This window comes from Ciconia boyciana, chromosome 3 (assembly GCF_034638445.1).
Source record: "Ciconia boyciana chromosome 3, ASM3463844v1, whole genome shotgun sequence".
In the NCBI taxonomy this organism is placed as follows: Eukaryota; Metazoa; Chordata; class Aves; order Ciconiiformes; family Ciconiidae; genus Ciconia; species Ciconia boyciana.
Genome location: NC_132936.1, coordinates 64,724,527 through 64,735,025, shown reverse-complemented (window position 1 = coordinate 64,735,025; position 10,499 = coordinate 64,724,527). Strand labels below are relative to the sequence as shown.

Here is a 10,499-nt window from a genome sequence, read left to right as displayed (position 1 = left end):
GTGTGCATTTCAGACAGTAAGCAGAACATGGGCACATGGGGATGTTGGTGTGAGGAAGACAGGTAGGAGGTGGCACTTCGCTGCAAAGGAAACTTAGTGAGGACTGGTGGGGGAAAAATAACCAGGTTCCTGGGCTACAGCATTCAAACAAAGCCTCTTCCTTCGCTCATGCCAAGTGCCACATGCATGCAGAAACATATGCAAATCAGCCTTAATCTACCGAGTGTTTTGCATTTTCAATTAAACGAGGGGAAAAAGAAACATTTTCCTCTGTATTAGCTCTAAGTGTGCCCAGCAACTAGACAATTATTGCAATGGTTTTGCATGTTAAAAATGGGTTTTAAAGCAACTGAAGGTATAGGGGAAAAAACCCAGTCCTTATGCTGGGCACCTGCAGGGTGAACCTCCATGTTTCGCAGCACTGCTCTACACTGGGCGCTAGATAATAATCTGCTTAAACTCAGCCGTGCTTGGTGCAGTTACAGCTGGAGCCCTACAAGGCAAGAGCTTTGCCTTGAAGACCTGTTGTAAGCTTGGTGTTTCTTTTTCCTTTTTTTTTTTCTTTTAAGCTGTAACGCATTGCTTAAGCTGTGGCATGCCTCAAAGGCAGACCTTTCCCTCTTCCCAAGTTGCACACCATCGAGTCCTGCAGTCCTCCCTCGCATCTTGCACAAGCGTTTTTACGGCGTGAGCCCGCAGCCTTTGCACAGGCAAGTGCTCCCGCAGACTTCCCCTTCTCTGTAATCCATACCCAGCGCTGGGGTCCTGCCTGCGGTAATTGCTCCGAAACTACCTCGGGGCTGGCTCTCCCCCGGCCCCCCAGCATTTGGTGAGAGCCCGAACCGCACGTGGGGGATAGATGGGAAACACAGGCAAAAAGTAGAGGAGGCTGCTGCAAGCACCAGTCCCTTCTCGCGCTGAAAGCCAGAAGCACACAAGAAGGGACCTTGCAGAGGGTAAAAAAGGCCTTTTTGCTCCTCCTTTTCTGTGCGCTGCAGGGCATGAGGGCCAGCATGTGGCTTCAAGCTGGGAGGACTAGGCAGGCTGCTGGGGAAGGAGTAAAAAGGACTGGAAGGCACCTTTGGGGGCTCTCAGCCCATATGTGGCTACACATGCTTGATTAACTTCCTTCACGGAGCTGGTCTGCTCTCAAGAATATCAGTCTGACTTTGAAGCACTTGCATCAACTTAAATTTCAGCAAACGATTTATTTTCAAGCTACTAAATAAAATACAGGTTTTTTCCTGGCAGGTTGCATCTTTTTTTTTTTTTTTTTGTTTGTTGGCAATTGCTTTTACTCTCTAGCATTCCTGGGGCTGAATGTCCTCAGCGCTTACGCTGCATGAGGCTCTGCAGGTCTGCCCAATTATTTGCTGTGCAGCATAACACACCAGGTTTCAAAGTATATTCTCACCTCCGGTTTCTTAAGACAAGCATGAAAAAATCTTTTCTACCGTATAGGAACTCCAGAATGTTTTGCTCTTATTCAGCTGGTTCCTGATCTGGTGGTCTTAGATGAAGAAATAAATTACCCAGTATTTTGGAAGAACAGCAGCTTTGCACAAAAGGTGCAGTAAGCCTCCCACTGGCTGAAGCTGACCTGGACTTTGGTGTCACTAGAGATGTGCCTCGAGTCCACAACATGCTAAATGCTTACTGTTTTGTGCTGTGCTCCTTCCACTTCCTTAACAATCAATGAGAACCGAGGACGTTGAGGCTACCTATGGTGTGCAAAACTCTATTCCTTACTTATCTAAGTGTGCTGGAAAAAACCTTCTTGGCTTGATTGTTGCCTATAACAACACCACCAAAACACTAAAGACAAACAAGATTAGGAGACCATGCAGGTTTAAGTAAAAAAGAACACACTTTATTTATCTACAAGGCAGTACATTATCGTATAAAAAATTAAGTGCAGATGAAGCTGCACCAAATGCTATTAAGGCAGCAAAGTCAGAGGCTGTTATTAAAAAAACAAACAATAAAAAAATAAAATAAAATCAGTGTTTCGCCATATCGATAAAGATTTGGTATGGCAGTACGAAGAACCATATATTTCTAAGAACCTGATTCAGAACACGAGACCCAAGTTAGGGAACAATTAGCTAGACATGGAACAAAACAGACAACATGAACAAGACAGTGTTCTCCCAAACATATGAAGGTGCAATGCATGCTGTTACAAACCAATGAGAAACAAAACAACACATCCAGACAAAAAAAAAAAATCTCCCAGGAACAGTGTTCAAAAATATTGCTTATAAAAAAAGGGGGAAAAAATATAAATGATGTAAAAAAAATGAAAATAAAAAGGTCTGAAATGCTAGTGCATAGTCAATTAGCTAACATCAACATTTGTTTTCTTTCCATATAAAGCTCTACTGCTCCTTTTACACTAGCAGCGTGTCTACACACTAAGGTCTGTAGCAGCAAAACACAGTATTCATTTGGCATTTACAAAATTAAATTACTGAATAAAAATATAATTTTTCTCATAAATCTATGTTTCATACAGTAATATTTTTTAAAGCAAGCTGATTACCCCCCCAAACAGAAACACACAATGTATAATGGTCTAGAACCATAACAGAATGAGAGTATTTCAAGAGGCATGGATGTTTGAGCATTCACAATCTTGATCAGTTTTCCCCCTTTGCACAGACTAGCGTTTGTAGTAATGCTTTTCACTTCAGTATTTTACACCAATGCATTTTGTTCAGTGATTTAAAATATATCTGTTTGAGTACCTGCTCTTTTATTATTAAAAAAAAAAAAACAAACAAAACCCCACCCCTGACTAGCACATCACTGAAATAACAATACTGGTGTATTAGGTCTGCTTGATCTCAAAAAGTACAAAAAAATTACCTTTATTGTAAGTCTGCACTTAAGATCATTAATTACTGATTCAAACTTAATACCTAATAATTTAGGCAAGTATCATTTATTAAAAAAAAAAAAATCCTCTTAAGTTGGGTGAAATCCAACAAGAATATATATGCTGAGTGACTAAATGCACTTTGTGCTGCTCCCAACTGTTGTACCACAACAAAGATAGGCTCTTCTCCCATTCATGAAAAGTTTTCACGCCGAGGAACAGGAATTTCCCAGCGGAGGTGAAGTGTTCTCAAAACCATAATGCTTCTCTGTCCGTCGACCCTTTCACATCACCAGAGTCCGGGTGGGGAAGGCGGCCATGTACTTGCGCGCCTGATCCGTCAGGGCCATCTGATCCTCGATCTTCCCGCAGGACGCTGACTCCCAGGCGTTGTTCAGATGCTAAATTAGAAGCAGGCAGAGAGATCTGGGGTGAACATCATGTGATTTATTCGTAGTCCCAGCCGAAGCTGGGCCCGCTCACGATTAAGTGTTGCATGAACACGCAGTAGGATGTTGTCCCATCTCCAGAGAAACTGAAATCTCAACACAACAGGCAAAAACGTATCACCCCCACTTCTCAGTTAGCGACCGGAGGGGTGGGCAGACCAGACAACCTGCAGAGGGGCACACCACAAGAGCCAGGATCCAAACCTCCCCACTTCTCTCTCAAACAGTGTCTTCTCTACGAGGCCATATCTATAGCCTTGCCTTTAATCTTTCATTTCCGTGAAAGGTCTAAAAAGAGAATTTATTTGCAGGTGGACTTGACAGTCAACAGGGCACAGACAGGTTAAAGCCCACAGTTAAAATGTTCAGTGCTATCGCCACGCGCAAATTCCTGCCGAACCTTCACTCTAGAAATACAGCTGCTCTGCCCTGCGTTCCCTAAACGAACCTGACAATCTTGGCAGCCTGACCACAGCTAACAAAAAGTCCTGATTAGCACGTGCCCATTTAGCAGAGCTCCTCCGGCAAAGGAGAAGGGGGGGGTGGGGGTAGGAGACAACCCTCAGCAGAAACAGCATTTTAATTATTGTGTAAGCCATTTCACTTCTTGTGGTATTTATGGAGGTTACAGACACCATTTAGTATAATGTTAAAGTGAGATAAACATATCTGCAGAGGGCTGTGCACAGTGTATTTATTTACTCACTACACACGTGAGATGTTTCTCATTGCCTTGAGCTAGAAACAGTAATGAAATTTCAAAGCTCCTGGAATTTACCAGTATACACACACATTTACACACACTTTTTTTTTTTTCTGTGGAACTCTCTCACTTACTCAGTGAGTCTGCTCTTCCACATCGAGATACTCACTAAGCCCTGAATAAAAACTCTATTATTATATGGAGCTAGTTGCATGAATACCCTGCACTCCAAAACCACACACGACTGTGCTTAACAGAAAGCTGCCTGCCAGCAAGGAGATCCCAGTACTGTTGAAGATTGAGAAGGTCTGCGCCCAAGATCCACCAACTAAGACAAGTCAGGAGAAACCCCTCTCTATTTTGCTCTGCTTTCAAATAGGATCATCTTTGCAGTTCAAGATCTACATAGCTCAGCGAGATGGCCAAAGCCTTCCCAACGCCTAGGACACTGGGCGAAGCATAATTTAGTGGACTGCAAACCGTCTGCTAAGAGCAGAACTGTCCCGGCATGCCCATGGCTCTTTATGCTGCTCCTTCTAGTTGCTAACTGTGCAAGAGGATCCTTAGATTATTCTCTGGCCTAAATGTTTAGAGAATGCTCTTCTGACTGTGAACAGTGTTATCTGAGACATACGGATAGTAAAAGGCTGGGCATCATATGAAATACAGATAATTTCTCATAACATGCCCTAATCAGGGCACTGGTACCAACACAGGGAACACGGTTCCCTGCCTCGGAGGGCTTACAGTCTAAAAGGGACAAAACCAATGAATAAATAAGCAGCGTGGCCAAGATGAGGGCAAGCATGTTAGTCCTCTGTAAACTTCTGCTGGGCTTCCCTAGACACGGCTTTCTCTTCTCTGTAGACAAGTTCCAAATGTTGTCTCTGCTCCTGCCGCCTCTTTGCAGGCAAAGCTCATGCTGAGCTTCAGTGGGAGTTCCCCATGTGAAGGAGAACCAGGTCAGGCCTCAAATCATTACGTTTCTGCAGCTTTTTGTGGGAAAGCCGCATCTGTCAAGTGAACAAACATGCCATACACCTCTTTTCTAGAGTGGTTCAGCCTGTGCTGGCTGCGTACCTTGTGCTGTGGCTCAGCCTAGGGCACACGCCACAGCCAAAAAGCAGGTGTGACATACTTTCTGCATGCCACAGACATGCATGTGACATGCCACAGCTTCTTTTATGTTTTGCTTAAAGAGCTTCCAGGGTAACTTTTTCAAAGGCACCTACATCAGCTGGGAACCTACAGCCTCCTGTTGATCCTCACTGGGACTCAGGCACCTGTGAATATTTTACCCTATTATTTTAGAGGTATGTGCATCAGGGACCAAATTAATGCCTGGTACAACGCCATGGGATTTACTTAGAAGTCAGATTTGGTCTGTATACCTCAAAAGCACTTGGTAGTTCCAGAATATCCATCATTTCAAAGGACAAAAATATGTGTCCAACTGGTATTTCCCCATGACCTTCCAAAGCTCAAATGCACTGCTCTAGAAAAGTGAGATCAGCAGTCCCCTAAATAACTGAAAACATGTAAGAAAAAGTCCATCTGTCACAGTATGTCAATTTTTAAAAACTAGAAGTAACTTCAGGCAAGGAGTGTCCCGATTTCATAAATTAGGCTTAATTGTTAGTGTCTACACTGAGCTCTTTGTATGAACAGCCATGTGCTTAGAAAAGAAAAAATAATAAATCTGTATGCTGATATCTCCAACATCTCAGCAGGCTGCTACATGTCACTCATTCCACTGAACGCCTGGTCTTCGTTTAACCTGATGTCAGCGCAGCAGCAGCCGCTCAGGCAGGCAGTAACCCTCTGCCCTCCCTCCGGGCTCGGCCGCCCCAGCACCCGGGGAAGCACGGGGCAGCAGACACAGCAAGCGGCAGGGGATCAGCTGGACCCCGACTCGAGCCTGCTTGAAACAACTTACTCAAGTTTTGCCGTAGAGACCGCGTGGGAGAATCTCCCCAGAGAGTTTTGACCCTTGTATTATTTCCCCAGAAATACATTACACTGTTGTTTTTCCTCTTATGACAAATTTATAAAAGGAGACTGACTTTGCAGTCTCACTGACTGCAGTGGTGGCGAGAGCTTTGCTCCAGTAACGAAAGCAGAATTTGACCCAAAGTAGTATATTTACTGAAGCAGTATATTTACTAAGACAACTTTCAGTTCTATCCTGGGGAACTCAGGTAACATTTACAGCGGGTATTTTTAATAAACATTTTCTGTCTGAAGCCTTGGCTCTCAGCAGCCAGCACAAAACAAAGCACAATGCCTTTGCCTTGCCAGCCCTGCAGCGCAGCGCCGGAGGCACGTGTGAAAGTCATCCCGACGTGAGAAGTTCTACTTCCCTTCTTGGCAGGGAGCGCTGGGTCCCACGACCCAGGCAGAGCACCTTGCCGACTCGGGGCACACACAGCTACGGGAGCACTTAGTAAAAAGGGAAAAGCACAACGCCTCCTTCCACGCCAGCACCGCAGCGAGTATTGACGGGGCTCTGTTACAGGAAAGTGGCAGCGCCCGCAGAAAGCCGCGCTTAGCAAACGTATCAAGAGAGAAGAGACCTGGGCAGAAAGCTAGAGGCATGCAGGAGAACAGCACAGAAAGCAAAGTCCAACCACTCCTTTTGCAGAATGCTCACTGCATCTCCCCTATCACATTTAAAGGTCCAACTCTGCAAATCAACAGATGGAAACACAAAAGCTTTGTAACTAGAAGCCAAAAGGCCTGACCCAAAACACACCGAAATTGATGGGCATGTTTTCACTGATTCAGTGGATTCATCCCACTTAAATACAGCCATCTGAATTTAAGTGAGGTGTTCGTTTTGGCACCTAAATCCCTAGCCAGTGGGGAAAGGAAAGCATTTCCGCAGTACAGTTCATTCCATATACATATTTTTTTTTATTGCCTCAAAGAGTGGGAGACTACTCTTAGTTTTGCTGTCAACTAAAAGAATTTAAGCCTTTTCAGCCAGTGCTTCCAGCTGTATTTTTCTCTTCCACACACAGCAGTTTTCTCTCTTTAAGTTAAAACAGGGAGCGTGGGGGAGAAGAAGGTATACTACTATGAGTTCCCATAGGATAAAATTACAGACCTATGGTACAATTCCAGCTATGACATTCTCCCTGGCTCGTTTTTTTTTAACCTCAGTAATCGTACCAGCACATCCTTCTCCTAGCAGCAAAACTACCTCACTTATCCTGTAATGTGCCTTCAACTGCCCTCAGGCAGATGCGAACTGTAAACAAACTGTCAAAGCTGTAACTGGGATATCCAGTTAAAGCACTTTAAATAAAAACTTGGACCATCTAGAGAAAACAGACCAGAGTAAGGAAAGAAAAGACTGTGGAGAGGTGCTTTTCTAACAGAACTAGTCCTTCTGCACTCAGAGTCTGGACCGCCTTTTCACGTGCTGTCTGCATAGCTTAAGAAAGCTCCTGCATTACAACACCTTGCCTGTTAGGAGCGGATGTCAAAACCAAATGCTGCTGCAGTCCTGCAGTACTGAGCTCCCAAACTGATGGAAGTGTAGGAAAAATCTTTGGGCAAAGGACTGTGTTAGAAGACAGATTTTAAATCTCCGCTACACTGGCAGGTATCTTCAGCAACTCCAGCAAAGTTATTGGTGGTTACATACATTCCCATTAATTTAGCCAAGTTGTGCTGGCATTTAAAACCCAAAAAAGCCAAAATGTTTAAAATATTTAGAAGATTCAGACTATTAGAAGGTATCTTATCGTGTTTCTCTACTGCAAAAAGCTGGATTTCTTGTCAGTTTGCCCTTAGATTACACGGTATGGATAATTTGCAGAACACGCTGCTGAAGAGAAGACTTGCAACAGAAATGCAGTACCCCTTCTGAAACAGTAAAACAATCAACGTCCTAAACAAAGCAATTTCCTAGCAGAATATGATGCGTATCATGTAGAATAGTACGGCTTTCTATTCTGTAAGGATGCAGAACCAAGAGAAGCCCTTCTACTTATCAAGACCAGGCAGTAAAGACTAATTAAAAACTCAAGTGACCATAAATGAATTCTACTTCATTTGCTAAAGCAGATCGCCATTTCTGCTCATGTTGCTAGTTCTTCTCTGGGGCATGGGACAGCCTTCTCCTAAGCTCCGGGGCTTCCCCAGTTGCTCAGAAATATAGCTTGCTAAATGTGAGAGAGTAAGATGGTCCAACTTTTCAGCTTTTATTATAAGCCTGATACCAGAGCTAGAAAGAGCTATTTGGTGGCGCTTTTAAGAGCTTAACCCTGAAGCCCTTCCTCAGACAAGACTCCTGTTTGAGATGTATAAGCTTTCCAAGCAAGATTAATGCAAGAGATAGGGAAATGGGCTAAGCACCTGCAACTCACATTAGGATATTCCGTCCCTTTCTAGTTTTGTCCTTAAGAAATTTTTTTTTATTCACGGATCAGAACACATTGCTGCAAATGGCTGATAGTTAAGCTGTCACTTTTCTTCTTTCTGAGAGGCCATCGCCTGCTCGGGGCAGCTTAACTCCTAATCTCTTTGCAACCCAAGTTCTGCTGCCCTGGGAGAAAAACGTGCAACAACTGACCTGTTAACTTTGAACCTCCTTTTGCTCCTTCAGCTGTGCCAAGCACAGCTCCTGTACACATCAGCCACTGGCGAGAGAAGGGACAACACAAGTGAAGGAAGCCTGGAGGGCTACCTTCCCTTGCTGGGCAAATCTTAAACCTCCCGGGGCTTGAGCACAGCATGCTTCCCCCTCTGCCTTGATTAAACAAAGAGTATGAGACTTTGGGATCTTCTTGCCTCAAAAAAGCCGAGGAAAACCAGAGAAAGTCTGCTGCTGCAGGAGAGCATGCTGCCTCGCCTATACATTTTGTCTGACAACCAGCTGCAAATGAAATTCCACATTTCACTTTTTAAACAGAGAAAATTAAGGTTAATGACAGCTCACACTCTTGAAAAGGTTAACCAAGTAACTGTTTTAAAATCCTTTAAACTTACTCTTTAAAGAAAATGGTTACATAAACCACTGAAAGTCAGGAAATTCGAGCTCAAATGTGTCAGTCTGTGGTTAAAAAATGGAAAGTGACAGGAGCTAGAGGTTGAAGAACATTCTCTTTAGCTTGCAGGGCTTCTACCTTGTGTTGTTTCCTTTGTTACTGGGGGAAGAAGATATCAAAGCAGCGCTATTTCCTCAAAAGGTTCCATTTCATGGTGTCTTTTGATAGCCTGCAGGGTTAGGTGGATGGTCTACGATTTAGCCTACTTTTCTATCTGTTAAAATGTCTATGTTAGGATAGTCTGCATTATGTACTGCTACTGCTACGGAACATTATGTGAAATAAAACATAAATTTTACACAGGAAGGGCCAGAAACACAGTTTTTACGTAACCTCTTACGAGGCACTGTTCAAGCAAATGCTCAGTATGGATCATCAGTTTGCCTCAATAAGGTCTTCCTATGTTATCCCAGAATCTTAACCCTTGGAAAAGTTCCTAGCGAGGCCAAAAACTCCCTACAGGGAAACTAAGTATTGTTGGAGTGACAAAAACACAGGACGCAAAAATATAGGTTGTAACTAACTCCACCAGTAAAAGCAGAAGTATTTGGGATCCATGCAATGGAGTGTAAGAGTAATTCCACCCCAAGGCAACACATGGGTTTGGTGAGACATCTCCTCTTCCTGCCAGTAAGAGAATTCCCAATGCACAACCGTGAGATTTGCCATGCAGGATAAAAAAGCTGGCTGAACCTTCATACCTTACCAGAAAGATCCTACACACAGCTGCCTTTACATCGAATGAGATTTAACCAGGGGACCAAATGAGGATGAAGCCCAAACTCATCTTGGGTCTATGAGGGCTTTTTCTCCCATTGCTCTAGTGCAACACCGACACCATCACGTTTCCCAGTGTAGTTACATGCAGCTACCCGACCTCACATGCCAAATGATACAACATGCTGTTGCTCCTAAGTGATGGTGAATCATATCATGCTATCTGATAATGGTCAGTAACTACCATTTACTAAGTTGCATATGATCAGTTGTGTGTCCAAAATGCAGTAAAAAATATCCTTAAGAGATTGCTTTGAACTTCTGTTATTCTTGCCTTCAGTGGAATTTAACAGCAAAACAATAAGTAATCAGGCACTTTGGTGAGCTTATTACTAGCCAAATAGCTTTTTCGTTATGTAAATACACTGCAAATTATTAAAGCAATGAAAAATACTGCGGGCTGGTAAACATGCTACCTCCTTCTTATGTAAGTTCAAATTTAAAAGAAAATGGAATTTTAAGAACCAAGCATATAAAAAAAAGGCAAGTTTAGCACGTTCTTTCTTTCTCTCTTCCCTCTCCATGCACACATCCCAAGGTGCAGAGTGCTATAATTCTTACTTGGACTGAAGTCAATGAGAATATGCCTAAGTAAGAACAGTTGGATCAGGCCCAAAATATTAACAGCAGCAATGTAA

General features: G+C 43.4%; 1 protein-coding gene across 5 annotated transcripts in view; it reads right to left on the bottom strand.

Annotated features, from left to right (window-relative positions):
- Window positions 1-1,860: 1,860 nt before the first annotated feature.
- MYB (MYB proto-oncogene, transcription factor) overlaps window positions 1,861-10,499 on the bottom strand; it is a 28,612-nt gene continuing 19,973 nt past the window's right edge. For all 5 annotated transcript variants that reach the window (XM_072855903.1, XM_072855906.1, XM_072855905.1 and 2 more), the window contains one exon: window positions 1,861-3,279. In XM_072855903.1, the coding sequence (XP_072712004.1) occupies window positions 3,163-3,279 (117 nt within the window). In that variant the 3' untranslated portion in view covers window positions 1,861-3,162. The remainder of the gene's footprint in view (window positions 3,280-10,499) is intronic.